The 22256-nt window shown below is 32.4% G+C and overlaps 3 protein-coding genes across 4 annotated transcripts; all 3 read left to right on the forward strand.

Moving 5' to 3' along the window:
* The first annotated feature begins 1065 nt into the window (after positions 1–1065).
* LOC122593807 (O-glucosyltransferase rumi homolog) lies at positions 1066–5989 on the forward strand. Its single transcript, XM_043766260.1, has 6 exons — positions 1066–1217; positions 2444–3009; positions 3727–3916; positions 4039–4103; positions 4233–4443; positions 5558–5989. Exons 1-6 carry the CDS (start codon positions 1119–1121, stop codon positions 5876–5878), a joined length of 1452 nt encoding a protein of 483 aa, XP_043622195.1. The 5' UTR covers positions 1066–1118; the 3' UTR covers positions 5879–5989.
* A 7850-nt stretch (positions 5990–13839) lies between these two features.
* LOC122591298 (phosphoinositide phospholipase C 4-like) lies at positions 13840–17527 on the forward strand. The gene is made up of 7 exons (XM_043763540.1): positions 13840–14172; positions 14860–15056; positions 15148–15283; positions 15365–15580; positions 15674–15900; positions 16393–16750; positions 17033–17527. Exons 1-7 carry the CDS (start codon positions 13855–13857, stop codon positions 17324–17326), a joined length of 1746 nt encoding a protein of 581 aa, XP_043619475.1. The 5' UTR covers positions 13840–13854; the 3' UTR covers positions 17327–17527.
* Positions 17528–18336: 809 nt separating this feature from the next.
* On the forward strand, positions 18337–22157 carry LOC122594009 (phosphoinositide phospholipase C 2-like). 2 transcript variants are annotated; one of them, XM_043766484.1, is made up of 9 exons: positions 18337–18667; positions 18787–18986; positions 19465–19600; positions 19698–19856; positions 20186–20436; positions 20602–20719; positions 21137–21268; positions 21366–21452; positions 21754–21950. In XM_043766484.1, exons 1-9 carry the CDS (start codon positions 18416–18418, stop codon positions 21808–21810), a joined length of 1392 nt encoding a protein of 463 aa, XP_043622419.1. In that variant the 5' UTR covers positions 18337–18415; the 3' UTR covers positions 21811–21950. The 2 variants fall into 2 exon arrangements, with proteins under 2 accessions (XP_043622419.1, XP_043622418.1); XM_043766483.1 differs by having other exon boundaries at positions 18343–18667; positions 21705–22157.
* Positions 22158–22256: the final 99 nt, after the last annotated feature.

Below are 22256 nucleotides of genomic sequence, written 5' to 3' on the forward strand. Positions count from 1 at the left end.
TGATCGATTTTATCTTAACTCTTTATTTTTAAATCCATATCTATCATTGATTTATCGTAGTGCTTTTACTTTTTTATCACCTTAATCGGTTTTATATATTAATGTTCATCTTTACAAGTATGTTGCTATATCAATATCAAATTGTAATGTATCGACAACAAATTACATACATATTTCTATATACTTTTTGGCTTTATCTTTTTAATTAAACGACTCGGGTTGAACCGAGTTAATTAGCTAGTTCAGGAGTAAAAGTAGATTAAGATGTCGTTTAAAAAAAAATAATAAACGAAATGTGCTTGTCGAATGTCGACAACGTTTTCCGAAGCAAACTCCATTAAAATAGACCGCCTAGTGAATAATTTATCCCTTTTAAAACACAAAAATATTAGTATTAATATTTTATCTAAGTCAAGAAAAAGATTTAGATTTTAAATCCATTATGTGAGCCTGGAGGTGTCTCGGGCTCAAGTCTTGGGTTTCTCATTTCAAGGTATTTTTCATGAAGAGGGGATTGAAGGTCCAACGATTTATTAGTTAAAATCGACTCTAGCACGTCTGAATTGAAACTAATTTAAAAAAAAAAAAAAAAAACCTTTTTTGAATAGTGTGAGCAAATAATGAAGAGTTTTGTTAGTTAATTTGATGCATTAAAATTTGTATTTTGTTTTGCGAAAATTTAGAGGACGATTTTGATATATAAAGTACTACTTTTTATATATGTAATAAGTTATTAATGACAGCCCTGTCATTATCATTTTCCAATAATGAATAGTCAATTTTGCACGTTCATAAAATTATGAGGAGATGGGGCCAGGGTGAAACTGTAAAAGAAAATGGTATCTCGAGAGAAGAAATCGGTAGTGAGAGTAGGATGCGGAGAACGCTATCTTGAATTAGTAGTACTACTACTACTCTATTGTTCTAATTCCAGCTCCCCATTTCTACTACTTCACACACACGAAAAGGCAAAAATTAATTATTAATAGATAAATCATTAATTACTATTTGTAGTATATTAATAATAAGGAAAATTAACAAATTCTGTGTTCAAAATTTGGTTTATATATAAGTTCATACATTGTGCAACACAATATCAGCAAAAAGAAAAAAAAATTATGGGATTGTTTTCCGCCAGAAAACCAGTGTTTCCATTTCCTCCTCGTTTCTGTGTTTTCTTGTTGCTTTTCATCCTCGTCTTTCTTGTCCTTATTCAGGTAATACTCACTCTATTTTACTTCCCGAATTCTGTTAAATTTATTCAGATGCTTAATTCTGTTTTCTTTATATATATGTATATGTATATGTATGTATACGTACGAATGTAGTGTAATTCGTTATCTTCGTGACAACAGTATAAATTTCACGTTTTAAATGTCTAAAACGTGTTTTTGCCAAATTTGTTTTGGAGCTTCGTGCACAATTAACTTTTAGGAACGGTTCTTTTTTTTGAAAAAATAAACATTGTCGGGTCCGTTCTTTTTTTAGTCATCAAGTGTTGAACGTATTAAGTGGCTGAATGTATAAATAATGTATATATGTATTAAGCAAAAAATAGGTAATTGACGGTTATTTTTATTTATTAAGTAAAAAAAAAACATGAAATTTGACTGAATACATTAAGCTCTTAATTATTAAGTTTATTAAGTAAAAAAAGAACGAACTCATAATCTCACATTGTATAACTGAATGATTATGAGATTATCAGGATATATTACTATATAGCATAAAAATTTGATAATCACAATTTATAACTGAATAGTATGTGGTAAAGGCGTGGTATCTGACGGTGCAAATACCTGGAGGTAGTGGCAGAACCAGGACTTAACGTGACCCGTTGCACAATTTTTTTTTCATTAGCCTCGTATCGCCGCTACGATAAAGTCTAGATTGTTACGATTTTTAACATATTTTAAGAATTGTTGTCCATTTCTGGGGGGTTAAGAGTTTTTGCTACTTTTGGTCGTATTCTTTTCATATCAATTTGCACAAATATACATCTTTATAAGCTTTTTTGATAAGAAAATCTTTCAAAAGTTTAAATTTAGTTACATTAACCGGTATCCCATATTTATTTGACCCATAACACCAATTAAATATACATAATTTTTTACAAAAATAATACTACAAAAATTTAACGGACTCATAATCCGCCTACCACTCCTTTACATGTAGTTTTGCCATTGCCTGGAGGTCCCAAGCTTGAATTCTAGGGAAAAAAAAGAATATACCCCTTGTGGCCACAGAGGTTCATCTACGACAACTCCGGGTAGTCCCTGGGATTAGTCGGCTCACAAAATGGGCTGAATACCTAGGTTAACAAAAAAGAAATTTATAGTACACCAACAAGTATACTCAATTCCACTGGTATGCGTATATGTATAGTTGTATAAAATGTACCTATATAAGTGTGTGTATTCATTCTGACATTTTGTGAAACCAGTTGGACAACATGGCTACTCAAACTAAAACAGTTATTGGACATAACTTACAACCAACTCCATGGCATTTATTCCCACCCAAGGCTTTTCAAAACGAGACCAAGATCGCTCGAGCATCTAAATTCGTCAGATGCTCTTATCTTTCGTGTAAAACGGAATCTAGCAATGGTCAGGCAACTTTCACTCATGAATCAGAACAATGTCCCAAGTTTTACAGATGGATACATCATGATCTTGAGCCATGGGCGAAAACTAGGATTTCGTATGCAAATTTAATGGAAGCTAAGAAATTTGCTTCCTTGAGGATTATAATTATTGGTGGGAAATTGTATGTAGATTATTATTATGATTGTGTGCAGAGCCGGGCTTTGTTTACGGTTTGGGGGCTGTTACAGCTTCTTAAAAGGTTTCCAGGAAGTATCCCGGATGTGGATATAATGTTTGATTGTATGGATAGGCCTATTGTTGACAGGAATGCCCATTCTGCTATGCCTTTGCCGGTTTTTCGTTACTGCACCACGCCTAATCATTTTGATATCCCATTTCCTGATTGGTCTTTTTGGGGTTGGTAAGTTTAACTAACCAGCTTTTATCAGGAAATTGTTTGAACCTTGTATGTATATACAGTTGTTTGGTTAAGTGGTTAACTATTTTCTTAAGGTTTCTAAGTGGTACACCTGTGTAAAATTCTTTTTGAGTGACCTTGCCTTAAAAATCTTGGTAAAAGAGCTACATTATTTTCATGTAGACAATTGCATTGAAAGGATAACAATTGTCTTTTTTGCTAGAACTCAATTCTTTTTTGTCAACCTGAGTGTAAGAAATATATATGGATCTGGGCCTCTGGGGTTCTGCAAGGTTGACTTTTTTTCTGCAATTGGAGTATGTGCTTATGGCAATGATTTAAGTTCTTTATCTTGACTTCATTATGTTACTTATGAACATACTTATTGTTTTGAAAGGGGTCAGAATGACTTTTCAATAGTATAGCAGGCTCTACCCATGTGTATTAAATGTAAATATTGATTTGGAGACAGTATGTAATGTGCTCAGTGAGTTATAAACTAAAAGTTTAGAGTTGAGCCTTAGAGCGACCTCTGACAGAAAATGTTTGAATTTGTGCTTCCTGGAACTACTATTGAATGTTTGTTGTGTGTGTAATCTGTAATTGAACGATATGGATGAACACGTATCTTTCTCCATAAGTAAGGATGCACCAAGTAAATGTAACTTACCGTGTAATCAGGTATATAGCTAACCTGTATTATTGAAAATTTTGTATTAGGGTAGAAGTTAACCTGGGACCTTGGCAAGAGGAATTTAAAAGCATTAGAAAAGGTTCACAAATAATTAGTTGGGAAAAGAAGTTCCCGTATGCATATTGGAAAGGAAATCCAGATGTTAATTCCCCAATTCGAGAACATTTGTTGCTCTGTAATGACACAGATAAGTGGGGAGCACAAATAATGCGTCAGGTAGTAATTTGTCTCAATAACTAGCGATGATTTGATTTTTAGTTTTCATCTCTTTATATGTTTTCTGTTGTTCAAAATCTTGATATGCCTGTGTACTTTTCTGATTTCACATTGTATTGCAGAATTGGGCACAAGAAATATTGGACGGGTTCAAGAATTCCAAACTATCTAACCAGTGTAATCACCGGTAAGATGCCATTTCCTTGAAGTGTATCATTTTATTGTTTCTGACGGGTATTTTTCTGTTATTTAAAATAGTCGATATTTTATCCCGAAGCTGTATTAAGTGAATTAACACATGCTCATTTTTATGCAGATATAAAATATATGCTGAAGGATATGCTTGGTCTGTAAGCTTAAAGTATATTCTGTCATGTGGTTGTGTTCCTCTTATAATCAACCCGAAGTATGAAGATTTCTTCAGCCGAGGCCTTTCCCCAATGAGAAGTTACTTGCCTATCTCCCCCGAAAACATATGTACATCCATTAAAACTGCAGTCGAATGGGGAAATTCACACCCATCTGAGGTAAACATTCACGTTACTCTATCTGGTATGTAGATCACAATGAATTTGAGACCCCCCCAACATTTTTCCAAAAACATGAAATTGATGGAAGTGGCATTCAGTAGATTCAAGTTGGTTAGTATGCTAGAGATGAAATTATTTGAATCACACTAATTAGTTAGGAATTTTATCATAATGTCGATTAAATCATCAACTTTTAATCCTGGTGTTTCAGTAAATGCTACCACAATTGCCAGAAGTACTGAATTCCTAGAATGCTAAAGATACACGTATCTGTATAATCCACTATCTTTACTTATATTTTAAGTGAATTGTTTGACTACTACACCCCTGGTCTAAGATGCATAAATGAGTTATGTTGACCAATATCACTGCCATTGTTTTCTTTGATGATTATTATACTATTATAGGCAGATAGATGAATTTAACTTGAAATTTTCCACACAAAAAAAAGGAAATAGCTGCAAACTTGCAATTTTCATGAAATAAATGGGCTATTCCAAAGATGGTAACTTCTACCAATATGGGTAAATGGTTTGATTTGGGTCTTACCTTCCCTTAAACAGGTCAATTGGGTAAAATAAGAAATTTTAGCTATGATGGAAACGGGTCAAAGGGGTTGAAAGTTGCCAAGAGCATATACAAAAATGCCTAAAACTTCCAATATTGTTTCTATGAAAAGTAAATAATATAGTTTATGTAATCATGATAAACTCATTATTTAATCATAAATCTCAAAACACACACACACAAAAAAAAAATGATTTGCGAGTGCACAAGCACAACCTGATATTGATAAAAATCAGATTTCACCCCTTGATTGAGCAATTTGTAGAGTACATATGGAGCATATGGGTCATGGGCTATGGCCAAAACAAAAGATCCCAAACAAATACAATGTAAATACTAGTCTAGGTACAATGATATGTAAATGATCGGCATAGATTCAAAATAGATAATGCATATACATTACCAAATATAACCTGCTTTCAAAATCATCCATTTTGGCCTGTCAACCGACCCACCCATATTGCCATCTAAAGAGTACACTTGACTTGCTTTTATCTTTGCATTAATTGGTCATTCTCATTGTACACTTTTGGGTGGCTAACAGGCAAAGGCAATAGGAAAAGCAGTGCAAGATTATATGGAGCAATTAAATATCGACAGAGTATATGACTATATGTATCATTTGATTACCGAGTATGCAAAGTTGCTGGATTTTAAGCCAACTCGTCCTTCAACTGCTCTAGAAGAATGTACTGATTCCCTTCTTTGCTATGCTGATGAAACCCAACGTGGATTCCTTGAAAAGTCAGCTGCTTCCCCTTCACTAACCCCTCCTTGCAAACTCCCTGCTCCAAATTTTGAAATGATTAAGAAACAAATTGATGCCAAAAACTTTATTTTAAGTAAAGCTCAACTAATATTTTAACTACTAAAGCTTATCTATTGTGTAGTGTAACTTGTTCTTTAGTCATTCACTAGGCATGTGTAATTGTAATGTGGACATACTATTTAATACAGTATGATTCAATTAGTAAAATCTGTCTTGTTGTGGTCGTCGTAATTTTTTCCTTGGAATTTGGCCAAAGTTACATCTTGAAACTATGTCATTTTGAATTTATATTTTCTCAAACTACAAAATCCAAATTTGTATTCGGTCTACAACCTAATTTGAGATCAAACTGACTCCATAATTAAATATAAAATAGAAAAGAAATAACAAAACTGATGATCAGGGCTAACTTGACCAAGCTGATGAGTGAGAAAGTTAATCAAGGCAAAAGTTGATTGTGATTTGGTATCAACGAAGTTGAATGGGCAATTTTAATTTTAAACGTTGTTTAATGGTCCATGATTTCTGTATTCTATAACAGCATTAAGTTTATCAAAGAATATTATTAGACAGTTGATTCTTATAAGTCTATAACTTCTTATATTTTACTGGGATATCTGGTCATTAAAATTTTTAACCTTGTTACATGTAACTCTCCAACAAATACTTGAAGCTCCTTCAAGGCTTCAACGTAAATTTGTCATTTCTTTAGAGTTTCCGATTAATTAATGCATTCTTAGCAGATTCTCTAATGAAAAGTGTAAATTGGATTCGGGAAACAGTGGAGCAATTTCTCATTTCTTAACCAGTAAGACATACGAACGTGAAAGTGAGTTAATGAAGGGACTAAAATGAAACTAATACTAAACTCACTTTTACCTCCAAATAATATTAAATACTTCTATGTGAGAGAGAGATTTTCTTAACGGGAACTTAGATTAACGATGTGCCAATGACTTACTATCTCCGTCAAATTTAAATTTCCATGTTTAGTCTGTTGGGTCATTTTTATCTAATTTTGACCGTAAATATTTTTATTTGTATAATATAATACTTGATGAAAGTTATATCAAAGAAAAATACATATAAAGATCAAGTTATCCATACATTTTACATAAATTATTGTATAACACACAAGAAACAATTTACGATCAAAGTTGCAAAAAAAAAACTTCAAAATTCAAAATAGGTCATTTAAATTGGGACGTTTTATTCCTCGAGTATACGACCCAAAAATCCACCCACCGGGGGAAACTCACTATACGGTAAATAGGTGGGAACGGTCTCATGTACCGTATTGGTACCGAGAACGCGCATCGCATATAACTCATACCCGGTAAGTTATCATCCTCACACATGATATCATAATGTATAATTTCTCCACTTGTCTTTAATAATTTTGAACTCGTAACCTCTAGTCTTCATTTGTGGACCTATGTGGTCACATGATGGCTATACCACTGGGGTTTCACCCATTGGTGAGGAAACTCAGTATAGGTGAGAGAAAAACCCCAACTCAACATAAAACCTCATTTATTTTATTTTATTTTTGTTATATATGAGACTTAAACATATAACTTTCTCATAATTAAAGTCATTGGATATCTCTGATCTATACTAGTATACTACTATATAAAAATTATACCCTAATGTTTGAAGTTTAGAAAAAATGAGACATGCGAATTAACCAAATTACCCTTAATGATATAAATTACTAAAACTCTTAATATTAAATTACATCATTAGTCTCTTATATTATAAAATATCTCTACTATCCCTTTTAAATCATACACCTCTATATCAATTACCTACACCATTTGACGCTGCTACCACCATCATCATCCGTCGCCACCATCACACCACCGTCATCGTTACCGCATTGTACGAGTAACATGCTCGTAGTAATATACGTCTATGCAGCCATTAATTAATTTATAGACTTACACCCCAACAACAATAAGTGTTATAATGCTTAACAAAATGGGTCAAATTTCAATGTAACTTCTACGCAAATCACAATGGGTTGTTATGTCATTAATAACTTTTAATATGGGAACAATGCGTTGTTATCAACATCTTTAATTAATGTATCATAATGTACATATTGTAGATTGTACAAGCTGTTAATGCACAAATATAGTACATCTATCAAAAATTCAAAATAAATGGTACGAATATTGCTTCCCTTTTAATATACATATATCGCACTGGGAATATAAAAAAGTATAGCACTATTTATACATGAAAAGTCTTTTATATTTATACACATTCTGCATATAATTAATCTAGATGATGCATCGAGGCAACTCGAATGATCTAAGGCACTCAACGAACACTTTTTGCTGCCAATTTTGATGTTAATTACTTGGAAAAAAAAAAATTTATCTTAAGATTGACGCAAAGTACAACTCCAACTTTCATGACAGTTTGTAAAATTGACATGATAACATCCATCACATTATTACCATATACTTATACTAATCGATTTCACAAATTGGCTCTTTTGTCTTGTAAGAGGGAGGGAGATAATACTAAACGGTGTGGTCCTAAACTTTGGTGAGGAAGTATATAGTGATTACAGTAATATCATCAAATTGCCTGATTGCCTCCTTTATCCGCAAATGGCTCTTGGGTTTCTCTCTCTTCTCTCTCTCCTCTAACGGCTCTTTCTCCTGGATTTTGGATTGGAGATTGAGCCTATGATTTCGAGATTCAGATCGTGTATTTGAGATTGAGAGTTTGAAATCAAGATTATTCCCATCCGGTTAAAGCATCCACTCCGGTGGATCTAACCTTATTTTTTACACTCTTTGGGCCAGAGGTCCCTTCCACTTCGGTGGATCTAGAAGCAGTCTCTCTACTTTATGTAGGGGTAAGGTCTGTCTACATCATACATTCCTCGTACCCCGGGTTATGCCGGGATTAGGTACCGTTACTGTTACCGGTGTGGTCCTAAATGGTATTCGTGTATGGCTAAAGTCTAAAATGCGATGAACAAATACAAATATTGATATATGTTTGCTTATGTACATTTACTAAAACAATAGATTCAAGAACAGATAACCATACATAAGATATAGGTTCATATTTGTTTGTTTATGTTCATGAATGAACACCAATAGAATAAATATAAAAGAATGCAAAATAGTTGATTACCCCTAATACGCTATCATAAAAGCAAAAATTTATAATATCTATGTGTGTTCTTAAGAGGCATTTGTATTAATTTTATTAACCAATAATCGATTAAAATCTCTTAACCGAAAGGGCGACATGTCCTTTCATTTTTGTTATTTTTATAACTATTATATTTTATTAGGCGATTTTACCCTTAGATCTCAAGAAGACGTACTTCTTCTTTTTAATCTGAAGATTCTTTTTAATCTGAAGAGGGGTGATACCTCTTAATAGTAAAACATGACCGAAATATTTTAATAAGTTAAAAAAAATATTATTATATCGATATATTAAGAATTTATTTATTTAAAGAGTCTACCTATAACTTTTAAATTTCCAAAATATTAGTTGCAAAAACAAATTTCTGAGACACAATTTCTTCGTGTTTATATAAAATGGGTAGAAATTAAATATGAGAAGACAATGTTCCAACTCTTTAGTTCAATGAGGAGATTTAAAATAATTCATTATAGATTTAAAGTTTAACAAAAAACAAGTTATGATGGGTCATGGTTCCCGCTTTGGTGCATCTACGAGTCACGGGACGGTCGGGTCGGACCAGTTTTTGACCCATAAGCACACAGAGAGAGTGAGAGAGAGAGCCGTAACGGCGGGGAGGCTTTCGCCTTGAATACAAATAACAATTTCCGTCTAGTAGTTAATTAAGAGCATTTTTTTTGTCTCAACCTGGATACTTGAATTTTCAGGACGACACTGGTACCATCTACTAAACGTATAATACTATTTTATACACTAAGTCTTAAGATTGTCTTTATCAAAAAGTATACCTCCTAAGTCTGCATCTTCAACAAATTAAATAATCACGTTAATATAATTTAGCTCACAAACAAAATAAGCATAATATGTGCAATATAGAAGCTTTTTTCAAAAATATACGATCACATTATTCACTCCCAATTCATATTTAAGTTGTTAATAATATATGGCCAAAAAGAATACAATATCCCATATATATACACAGAATAAATATACAATAAAAAAAAAGCACACAATTATATTCAAGTAGATCATGTTTCATGTGCCTTCTATATATTGATATGAAGCATCGATCACTTTGGTTCTTTACTTTTATGCATGCCTCTAGGTATTACATATTTTTAAATACTATACTAGTTAAAAATCAAAGCAAGAGCATCTGATTTGATATGATCTAGCATATTAATATTAATGCTTTTCGTTTATAGATTAAAAAGGTATGATGAAATTAAGTTAAGTAAAATAAAAAACACATGCTACTCTATAAAAGAAGAAAACAATGTATTAGTGGATAATTCAACGAAAGGACATCGTTCTACGGAAATCACTAAAGTAACGTTTTAATTACATATAACATAATATTGTCATATTATATGTCGTTAACTTTATCTTCCCAGAATTTATGCTGGAATCCATGTCTCTTTTCTAGGCTGTCTTAGTTTAAAGTAATGTAACTCGATTCATAGAATTGGATAATGGAAATAAAACTTAATTAAACAAACGTTTAATACGTAGTCTTCGATATGCAATTCTTTAAGAGGTTTAAATTTTACAAAATTATAATGATAAGATTAGTATAATTAAGTTTTTTATTTTCTTCAATTTTTTTTTTAAAATTTTTTTTTATTAAATACAAGAACTGATTTTTGCTCATTTTTTTAAATCAGATATTCTATCATTACCAACAAAGTGATCCACTAAAAATCGCATATTGATTTTATTTTTTTCATTTTATTTCTTTGTGTCGTTCCAATTTTAAATTTCTCTATATCAAATGTTTGGATATCAAGATATATAAACTATTTTGTCAAATTTCATGCATGTAGCTGATAAAAAAAAAAAAAAAAAAAAAAAAAAAAAAAAAAAAAAAAAAAAAAAACTTTTAATTAAATAATACAAGTGACTAATTATTTGTAACTATTTTTTTGAGTAAGCTATACATGGATGGTGTTTGTGGTTTATCCGATATTATTAGTTTCGTTTTTTTTTTTTTTTTTACAAAATCACATCGAATTGAACGTGCTAAAAAAGGTGGATTGGAAGAGGGAATATGGCATGCAAGTGGTGATGGCCGATGAGAAGATAAGTAAATGATCGATTAGGTGGTGGTTGTGCTGCAGCTTGAACACCGGCCGGATAATTACTGTAATATTTTTTAAACATTATACCGTATTTATTTCCACACTATCAACTTGTTGCTATAACTAAAAGGCGACGGAAAGAGGGTGAACCTCGAGAATACAAAAATATAAGTCATTTCCATAAATGATTACACGTTACCAGTTTTATATTAGATTTGGAATACAACTCGAGATATGATTTTATTGTAACTAGATGAGATTTTCCATTTTGTATTAGTATCCCTGTAATGTGATGGTGGTTTCAGCGATCTAGTGGTATCAGTGACAGGTGGTGATGAAAACGGATATTGATGTTGAGTGATGTGGTGTAGGCTGATGTAAATTAAGACGATGATGAATATATTTTCAGAGCTAGGGACTTAATGTGTAAATTATAAAGATAAGAATTTAGAGTGTAAATAAAAATAAAGGTTTAGAATGTAAATTAATTTATTAAAGACAAATTTTGCAACTTCTAGTAACTCTTTCTACAAGGTATTCATTAGGGGCAATTTTGTATTTTTACATGTAATTATTGTGTAACACTTTCTAAAAATATATGGTGAAATAATTTTTATAAAAAAGTAAAGATAAAAGATTTATATTTATTATATATCGAAAAATCATCTTCTGAATTTTATAATAAAAATACAATCAATTTTATCATATACACAAAACATTTTCAACAAATAATATATCGCATGCAACCCTACCACCAGTCCACATCAATATTTCAACAAAAATATTATCTACTTATGTGACTCTGTCTCATTAAATGTGTTCACTTTATACTCTTCAAAGTTTTTAACTTTGACATTAAATATATAAGAAATGGTATTAGTACCATCATTTTCAATCAATCTACCATTAAGTACAATATCTATACTCCTTTATAAAGATTATGCACCCCCCTCAAAATAGAAATAGTTACTCATATGTCACATACGAAATTACTAAATTGTCCCTTAATAAAACCCCACTATGAAAAGAGTTTTATAAATTACCAACTTTGCCCTTAATGAATTAATTTACACCATAAACTCTTATTTTAATACTTAACACTTTAAGCCTTTATCTTCTAAAAATGTTCACCTACACCACTTGACACTACCACCACCACCAATAGTACCATCACCGACACTACTAGACCGTCTTTTCCATCACCGCCGCCGCATTGCGCGGGTACCATGCTCGTATATATAAATATATATATATATATAGCAGACTGTACAAACCAGTAATGTAGTGTTGTGGTAAAAACATCAAAAGAAATGGTATGATTATCAAAAGAAACATATTGTTTATTTATTTTACTTTAATACTTGTTTTATTTTATCTAAAACCTATATAATTTTTGTGTTATATAAAACTTGATAAAAGTTATACTAATGAAAACATTTTCGAAACACGATCAACTCATATAACTTTCATCAAGTATACAAATAAAATTACTTAAGGTAAGTTAACAAATTTAAACTTTGAAAATTTAAAACGTGATATTTTTAATGGGACGAAAGAGTATTAGTATATATGTTGTGATTTTTGTTATCGACATTATTAATTTTGCTTGTTTCAAAAAAAAATGATGAACATAAATATTGATAACACACTAATTATCTACATGTTTAATTACTTATGGAAAATGCAACTACAATCTTAAGAGCTATGTCAAAAAGTTCACCATTAATTTTTACGATAAAAATATAATTATTTTATACAGGCTTATGACAACTCTAGTCTATAAAATGTCACTAGCAAGACCCATATATATTTGAGTTAATTACAGGATTTGCCCATGTGATTTGTCTATCTTCGTGATTTACATCACTTCTCAACAATTTTAGTTGAATAGGTCCAAACTACTCAGTTTAGTGAGAGTTACATCTCTAAATGTAAGCCACGAAAATGAAAAAACTGTAGAGATGTAACTCACAATAAAATTGACGAAAAATATAGACTACTAAAATAAACAGACCACGTGAATGAATTATGCAATTAATTTTAGGGGAATGTTAAATACAACCCTAAGGCTGTATTTAACGTGCATAAAAAAATTTGTATCTTCTATATTAAAAGTACGCCCCTGATTTTCATGGTAAATGTACAAACAATTTATGCACCTTAAATACAGCCCTAAAGGCTGTATTTAGCAAGTTCCTTAATTTTATATATTTTACAATGATAAAAAGAGTCCTTTTCAAGAAACATCTCAATTTTGTTTCATCTACTCTATTTTGTTTCATCTATTTTAATGTGAGGTTTTTTTTTTCAATTTATTTTGTTTTTTTTTTCTTTCTTTTTTTGTGTGTGGAAGTGTGGATATTAGTGAGAGATGGATGGACTATCATAAATATACTTTTTGGACGGGTAATGGTCGTTCACGAAAGCAATAACAAATATTTAAAAATAAAGGCGGGAACAAATACTACTTCAAAGTCATCAACCATTCCATTTGACTTATACAGTGTGTACATTCTGTATTTTATAACATTATATATCTAAATCAACGATGCCAAATTAATTTATAACAAATATAATTACCAATGATTCACACATACAAACGAATCTAAACCGTGTGCTCCACCTGCGCGTACATATCATGCGTGTTGGAAACACCTCATGATTCTCCCTCTCTCTCTATATATATAGACATATATACATACATTCTCTCACATTTTCATATCACTCCCATCAACAATCTCCTGATCTCAAAAAGCTTAACAAGAATCTTGTTACATTCAGACAGTAGTAGGATTAGTGTATGAAAGTGTAATTAAAATGGGGAGTTACAAAGTATGTTACTGTTTTATAAGAAAGTTTAAAGTAACCGAAGCTGATCCACCATCAGACGTCAAAGAATTATTTAAAAAATATTCCGGTGATGGTGTCTATATGACGGTGGATCAGCTTCGGCTTTTTCTAGAGGAATATAATGGACAGGCTGTCTTGGTTTCGGATGCTGAAAAGATAGTTGAACAAATACTTCATAAAAGACATCATCATCTTGCAAAGTTGATTCATAGAAGATCTATTAGTTTAGAGGATTTTCATCATTTTTTGTTTTGTACCGAGCTTAATCCGCCCATTACATCTCAAGTAAGTTTTTTAATTTATTATTTTGAGAATTTGAGCCAAGTCTAAGTGGATCCTGGCATCAAGGCCGCTTTGTTATTAACAATATTATGTCATCGCATATTTATATCTGTCTTATTGGTTATTTCAGCTTAAAGGTATAATAAGTTAATTGGAACTTGCTAGGCTAATTTAATGAACTAAAATTATCATATAAAATTGTTTATAATAAAGAATGAACTAATTTCTCTCTAATTGACTTAGTTTACTACTTGTTTGATTTGAAAATGAATGTTCTTTAAGAAATTATTGATGCCATCTTACATTTAGGAGTAGTAAATCAAGACCTTACTTGAATAGGATGTGTTTTATAGGCTCTTTTGTACCTCGGTTTTTTTTATTCCTGGTGTTCTTAGGGTACACGTAAATCAAGTTCATCTAATGTGTTTACCTACTGTCAGTTAGGTACAAGTTAGAAAAATCCTTAGGTATATATAAAAAATTGAGATTTGAAAATTTGGTAGTTTGGTTAAGATTACTTTTTGGTAAGCTTATATTTTTGGAACAAATTTTGTATGGTCATTCTAAATTGTACATCCATAGTTACTCTGATTGTGAAGAACATAACTAATTTAAGTCTACAATTTCCCATGATTACAGAAATTTGAACTTATTTACACTTTTAACAAAAACTTTGGTTTTCATTTTTAGGTTCATCAAGATATGAATGCTCCTTTATCACATTACTTCATATACACGGGCCACAATTCTTACTTGACCGGGAACCAGTTAAGTAGCAATTGCAGCATAGTTCCGATCATCAAAGCACTCAAACGAGGTGTAAGAGTCATTGAACTTGATCTATGGCCAAATCCATCAAAAGATAATGTACATGTACTTCATGGAAGGTATGCATACATCTGTATACAGAACGAAACCTATAAACGGAAAGTTCTTTTTGGGCCAAACTAGTCTAAAATGTGTTATATATGCATGCAGGACACTAACAAGCCCGGTAAAACTTATTGATTGCTTGAAAGCAATCAAAGAGAATGCTTTCATAGCGTCGCCTTATCCAGTCATCATAACACTAGAAGACCACCTTACTCCCGATCTTCAAGAGAAAGTAGCCGAGGTGAATACTTTTCTTATCTGTGAAGTTTAATCATCGGTCATATTATATCATTTTTCATATTCCTATTTGCTATTCTTGCAGATGGTCACTGAAACATTTGGATCGATGCTATTTTACCCTGAATCAGAAAAGTTTGAAGAACTCCCAACTCCTGAAAGCTTGAAGAATCGGATTTTAATTTCAACCAAACCTCCAAAAGAGTACCTTGAAATCAAAGAGGACAAGCGTACCAGCTCACAAAAGAACCAAGTTTCTGATTTAGATGATGATGCTTGGAGTGAGGACAATAGTTTTAAGGTTGGTTGACAACAAGACACATTAACACGTCTATATTGTTTACTTTTTTAATAAGCTTTTTAAGGATTCTAACTTTGTGTGTTATATTTACAGTCAGGAAGTGATAGGAGTGAGATTGATGCTGAAAACGAAGAATTGTTAAAGGCAAAGAAACCTCCTTCATCTCCTGTTTACAAGCGGCTGATTGCAATTCATGCAGGCAAACCCAAAGGTGGATTAAAGGATGCACTGAAAGTTGAGAAGGACAAAGTTAGGCGCCTAAGTTTGTCAGAGCAAGGGTTTGAAAAGGCTGTCGAAAATCATGGACAGGACGTAGTGAGGTACAGACTAGTTTTCACTATATTTAGGTCACCAATTTAACCCATTTTTGTCTGAATAAATTGGTTTGGGTTGTCTTTTAATACATACGGGTCAAATAACAAAAACGGATTTAGAAAAGCCAGAAGCCTATAAATAGTGCATGAAACATCCTAAACTGTTTTTAGGGGATGTTTGGGATTGCTTATTTTTCTGCTTTTGTTTTGGAGAAATAAGCAATAACAAACACTCTTTGAAAAACTGTTTATCTGCTTATTTTTTCCGGCACATAATACAAGTACCACATTGATTGTTTAAGATAGATTGACCAAAGAAAAATCATATAGTGGTCAAACCTACACGGCCCTTTTTGACCAATTCTAAAAAATTACCCATGCCCTGCCCATCTTGCCATCTCTAGTTAATATTGTGCAAGTGGTATGAATTTAATGTTCATATAGTGAGTTTTGAATATCTCTAATTTAATTTATGTTTTATGAATGATTCTTTGCCAGGTTCACGCAGAAGAATATTCTTAGGATTTATCCCAAAGGGACTCGTATTACCTCCTCCAACTACAAGCCACTAAACGGCTGGCTACATGGAGCTCAAATGGTTGCATTTAATATGCAGGGTTATGGTAAATCACTTTGGTTAATGCATGGAATGTTCAGAGCTAATGGAGGTTGTGGTTATGTTAAAAAACCGGATTTTTTGATGAGATGTGGGCCGAAGAACGAGGTGTTCAACCCGAAAGCAAAGCTTACAACCAAGACATCATTAAAGGTGAAAATCTACATGGGAGATGGATGGCATTTGGATTTTAAGAAAACTCATTTCGACAAATACTCCCCTCCGGATTTCTACACTAGGGTAATTTCTTTAGTCTTTATAGTAACAAGTAGCATAGTTGTTCTATTATATGTACCCCATTATCCTATTATCACAACCGACGTTCATTTAGCATAGAAGGTCTTAAATTTATACTTGAATAGTAACTTAAAAATTATAAGTGATGGATTATTGGAAAAACATATCATTTGTATACATGATAATAATTTTAGTTGTCAAGTAAAAAGATCACAGTCATCACACAATGTAGTATTACTAAAGTTAATGAAATATGTCATAACTAACCTTTTATACTTGAAACAGGTGGGTATAGCTGGAACATCTGTTGATAAGAAAATGAGAAAAACCAAGATCAAGGAGGACAATTGGACGCCTGTTTGGAATGAAGAGTTCACATTTCCATTAGCAGTTCCTGAATTAGCTTTACTTAGAGTTGAAGTACATGATTACAACATGTCCGAAAAGGATGATTTTGCTGGTCAAATTTGTCTTCCTGTTTCAGAGTTGAGGCCTGGAATTCGTGCAATCCCACTCTGTAACCGCAAAGGCGACCAATATGCATCAGCAAGGTTACTCATGAGATTCGAGTTTGTATAAAATATGTCTAAGCAAATTCATTTTCTAAGATATATGTACACTTAGATTAGATTAGCTCATTATTTATTTTTGAAGTCGGCTGGTTGGATTGCATGCTATTCGTTGAGTCTATAGTCATCATTTGTTCTAGGATAGAGTTGTAATCTTTCAATTTTGCAATAAAACCTCTGTATATATGTTTGTGAAAGCAAATTTTCCATATATTTTTGTGCAATCTTGTACTCTTAATGCCAATAGATCTATATTGATTATTGGTTATGTATGGCAAATTTCACAATATAAATGGGTAATTGACATCGGATCCCTATTCAGGCTATCCATGGAACGTTAAGCCTTTGGCTCCGATGTACGCGGCCTAACTTGTAATTCCATGACCGTTTCCTCGATTTTTGGTTGGCCGTCCCAAGATGTTTAGGACTTAGGACCTCATAATGTAAACAAGTTTGCACGAATGGTCATAGTGTGTATTGAAGTTTAATCTTGTGCATTGTATGTAATGAACTTTTGTATCTTGTGCATTGTATATATTCGAGAATATGTGGCAACCATATAAGCTACCACTTGTAAATTTTTGATTGGTCGGATACATACAATGCACATGATTTGAAAGTTCATTACCTACAATGCACAAGATTGAAGTTCGATACACACTATCGTGTAAACTTGTTTACATTTTGAAATACTAATCCCAGATGTTAACCCTATTTGGTTCGAACTGTGGTCTTTATAAAGACCGTCAGGATACCTTACCACTAGATTCTTCTTATATTTTTATTTTCAAGAAATTCTTGTTTTACTATATGTATGCAGAATATTTTTATGGAATAGAAAAGAAGCAATGGAAGGGTATTTGGAATATTAGCTGGTAGGATCAATTCTCACTTTTATAATGAGCAATATTTATGAAGTTGGAATATTTAAAGTTTAGTTTCCATTTTGATACCCCATCCTTTTCTAATCAATGGAGGCAATCTCTTTCATATTTTTTGTGCTGCAAGCATATATTTATGCATGACTGTTGCCTACTTAAGCCATAGGCATCAACTTCTTTTGGTTATTTTGTAGATCATATTTTTCTTTCTGTGAAAAATGCAATCTTTTGAAGTGTTTGGTTGTTTCAAGAGATATTTCAGGCCAAAAAGGGATGTCCCAGACGACATAAAACGCCTGCTTGAAGATTACTCAGACAATGGTCGAATGAACATAGAAAATCTTCATGATTTTTTAAAAACCGTCCAAGGGGAACCGGATGTAGATGTTGAACAGGCAAAGCGTCAGTATCAACATAAAGGCTTGCATCTCTTGCATTTTCTTTTTAGCGATTATAATCATCCTCTTAGAGTATATTACTTAAATAACTTTGCTATTATTATAATTTAGCTTATATCGTTAAAAGCTTAACGACCCTAATGAGTCTAGTTTGATTCTGTTCTTTTTTTCTTTTTTTGTTCCAATTTCAGGCGATTCCTGATGACATGAAATCTCCAATTTCTCATTATTATATTTATACTAGTCACAATACTTACTTAACCGGTAACCAGTTTACAAGCGATAGTAGTGTTAGGCCAATTATAAAAGCCCTACAGAATGGTGTAAGAGGTATTGAATTGGACCTCTGGCCAAACTCAACGAACACTGGTATAAATGTTTGTCATGGAAGGTAGGGAGTTGATGATTAGAGGGATAAGTGCACAAAAAGGTAACCAACTTTGGTGTAATTTTCTGTCTCTTGAATCCAATTTTCTAAGACAAAGAAAACAACCAAAGTACAAACGTCTCGATTAATTTAATATAAGGTCAATCCACCCGGTGAAATGTCAAAATGAAGATTTTGCAGCTGACAAGCTGTTAGCTTTAGACCATGGTGATTTTCTAAGATAGCAACTGAAAACACATGTATCTTAGGTAAATACATTTAAAATAGAAAGAAAAAAAAAAAAAGTGAAGATGTAGTGGCATTCTTTGGCCTAAGATAAGTTGGTCTTTAAATTTAAAAACAAATGCGAACGAATTTGATTACCTTTATGTGCAATTAGCCCGTTATAATTTCCTGATATTAGATATCTACTATGACTTGATTCTGCTATACCTTCAATGCAAATTATTTTTAAGTGATGTTGTTTATTCTTTCTATGAAGGACTCTGACTTCCTCTGTTAGACTAAGGAAATGTTTGAAAGCTATTAAGGATCATGCTTTTGATGTTTCTGATTATCCGATTATTATAACTTTTGAAGATCATCTCAACAAAAAGTTACGGGCCAAAGTGGCGCATGTGTGTATATTCTTTCATTTTAAGTTTCTAGATGATTGGCTTTGAATCCTTTTAACATCTGAAGGAACCATTACTAAAAACAAGACTCTTCTTGTAGATGGTCAAAAGCATATTTGGAAAAATGCTGGTTGAACCAAAAAAATATCATAAGCTGACTGAACTCCCTTCACCTGCCGATTTGAAGAAAAGGATCATCATCTCGACAAAACCACCAAATGAGTCCTTAGAGTCCATGGATGATAAGAGAGCAACTAATGTAATTTGTAGAGGTGGCAAGATGAGTGGGTTGGGTAACAGGTCAAAATGGATTCGATTAGTACATTGGACTTTTGGCAGTAATACCCTGGATGTTTTAATTAAAAAAACTTTTCAAGGTTGTATGCATTAAAAATAGACTTTGGCTAGTTCTACCATTTTGGCATTTTTCTCTACTAGCTTTATTAGACCCATTTGACAAGTTTATGATAAAAACACAACCCAAATTGACCCTCTCATATATGGCCACCTCCAATAACTTGTTTTCTTGATTCATTTATATTTGTACTGAACAATAATGATCAATGTATTTTTTTCTTTTTTCAACAGAATATACGTTTTAGCTTAATTTCCAACTGCTTGGAAATGAAAGATAGTTCAGATGAAGACACTAATCATAATGAGGAAGATGTGCAGGATGAAATCCCTGAGTATAGGGATCTGATTGCTATCCATGCCGTGAAACATAAAGGAGATGTGCATGATTCGCTACATATTGACCCAAATAGTGTCAGACGTCTTAGCTTGAGTGAACAAGAGCTTGTAGAAGCTAGCATAAAACATGGACCAGAGATAGTGAGGTACATGATTCATACAAGATTGATTGTCTCTTAAAATTTTGATTTTCAGCAAATTCCACCTATTTTGCGGAACAAATTAGTATATAAACTAGTACAATTCTTGTAACAATGTTAATGATTTTTCGTGATTGATATGTGATACGGTATACTGGATAAATGCTCTAGATTTACGCAGAGGAATATATTGAGGGTTTACCCTAAGGGGACGCGTCTTGATTCATCTAACTATAATCCATTTGATGGCTGGAATCATGGAGCTCAAATGGTTGCATTCAACATGCAGGTAAATGTATATGTTTTCAAAAAAAGGCAACTTGTGTAGAAAAACATTGGCCAAGTTTTTATGTTGATATCTAACGTATTTACCAAAAACCATTGAAGTTTCAAAAATTTTGATTCAAGGTAATCATCTAATCTAACCAGGTTTCAAGGAGCCAAGTCAAAAAAATTAATTATCAAACTCAGCTGCAATGCCATCTTTTTTTAACTGGAAATAAATTCAGATTACCTTAAAGCGAAATTTTTGGAAGTTGATTATCTTGAAACAAAACTTAGGAACTGCTACAACATTCTGTGGCCAAAAAAAGTTGGTTGTCAATTTATGCAATGAACCCTTCATAGTTGATAGTCCATAAAGTAAGTAGTTTCCTGGTGATGCACAAGTTTTCCACTACTAACACCATGATCTCCACACTTTCAGGGATACGAAAAGAACTTGTGGTTGATGCAAGGAATGTTCAGGGCCAACAATGGCCGTGGATACGTCAAGAAACCAAGGTTTTTATGTGAGGATGAGCCGTTTAATCCAAATGAGGTCAAGAAAATTTTGAAGGTTGATTGAAAATCTAGAATCTGTTTTCGCAAAAGACGATATGAATTTCCACTGTCATGCCCATATATTAGTTCTCTCCCTTTTTATTCATGACCAGGTTAAAGTTTACATGGGACAAGGATGGCATTTGGAGTTTCATCACGCTCACTTTGATTACTGTTCCCCACCAGATTTCTATACAAAAGTGAGTTCAGATTTTCTGCATTATGATTATCTTTTTAAACACAAGAAATTTCAGCAGATTGAGATATTATACTATAAGAAATCGATACAAAAGGGACTAGGCCTAGCGGTATATGAGGTGACCAAAATCCACCAACAGGTTCTGGGTTCTAGTCCCATGGTAAGAATAAAATATATATGTGTTGATGTGTGTGAAACGTTTGCCTTTCTAAAAAACCCAATAAAATATTAAGAAGCTAATATAAAATGGTAGGTTGGAGTAACTGGATACAAAGATGATAAAACAAGAATGTATAAGACAGATTCGATTGAGGATGATTGGCGGCCCATTTGGGATCAGGAGTTTGAATTTCCGATAAAAGTCCCAGAACTGGCTTTGCTAAGGATTCAGGTTAAAGATAAAGACTCTACCAAGCAAAATGAGTTTGCCGGCCAAACTTGCCTACCTGTTTCTGAATTGAGAACCGGCATACGTTGTGTCCCATTATACAACATAAAAGGCGAAAAGTACAAGTTTATAAAGCTTCTCATGCGTTTTCAATTCATAGTTCCCATAAATTAGGTTAGTTGTTAATTGCTAACCATGTCCATTGCATCTGAATCATATTGCTTATAGCAAATCTAAACTCATATCAGAAGATGCAAAGTACTCACAATAATTTAGACACTCCATATTTAGCGACATTATAGGTCGTATGTTTAAATGTTTCGTTCCTTTCTCTATGTATCTGAAAGACAATTGAAACCAATTTGAAATTAAATGAACCCTGATACAAGTCTTATCTTATTTACTTGATAAGACAAG

This window comes from Erigeron canadensis, chromosome 3 (assembly GCF_010389155.1).
Source record: "Erigeron canadensis isolate Cc75 chromosome 3, C_canadensis_v1, whole genome shotgun sequence".
In the NCBI taxonomy this organism is placed as follows: Eukaryota; Viridiplantae; Streptophyta; class Magnoliopsida; order Asterales; family Asteraceae; genus Erigeron; species Erigeron canadensis.

What these genes read in the sequence shown, in the direction of transcription:
- LOC122593807 (XM_043766260.1), top strand. Translation starts at nt 1,119, where the DNA reads ATGGGATTGTTTTCCGCCAGAAAACCAGTGTTTCCATTTCCTCCTCGT. An exon ending in GAGCACAAATAATGCGTCAG is followed by an intron (nt 3,917 to 4,038) that starts GTAGTAATTTGT and finishes ATTGTATTGCAG; the next exon opens with AATTGGGCACAAGAAATATT. An exon ending in GAAATTCACACCCATCTGAG is followed by an intron (nt 4,444 to 5,557) that starts GTAAACATTCAC and finishes GGTGGCTAACAG; the next exon opens with GCAAAGGCAATAGGAAAAGC.
- LOC122591298 (XM_043763540.1), top strand. Translation starts at nt 13,855, where the DNA reads ATGGGGAGTTACAAAGTATGTTACTGTTTTATAAGAAAGTTTAAAGTA. An exon ending in ATCCGCCCATTACATCTCAA is followed by an intron (nt 14,173 to 14,859) that starts GTAAGTTTTTTA and finishes TTTCATTTTTAG; the next exon opens with GTTCATCAAGATATGAATGC. An exon ending in GTACATGTACTTCATGGAAG is followed by an intron (nt 15,057 to 15,147) that starts GTATGCATACAT and finishes ATATGCATGCAG; the next exon opens with GACACTAACAAGCCCGGTAA.
- LOC122594009 (XM_043766483.1), top strand. Translation starts at nt 18,416, where the DNA reads ATGCAATCTTTTGAAGTGTTTGGTTGTTTCAAGAGATATTTCAGGCCA. An exon ending in ATTATAATCATCCTCTTAGA is followed by an intron (nt 18,668 to 18,786) that starts GTATATTACTTA and finishes TTCCAATTTCAG; the next exon opens with GCGATTCCTGATGACATGAA. An exon ending in TGGTTGCATTCAACATGCAG is followed by an intron (nt 20,720 to 21,136) that starts GTAAATGTATAT and finishes CCACACTTTCAG; the next exon opens with GGATACGAAAAGAACTTGTG.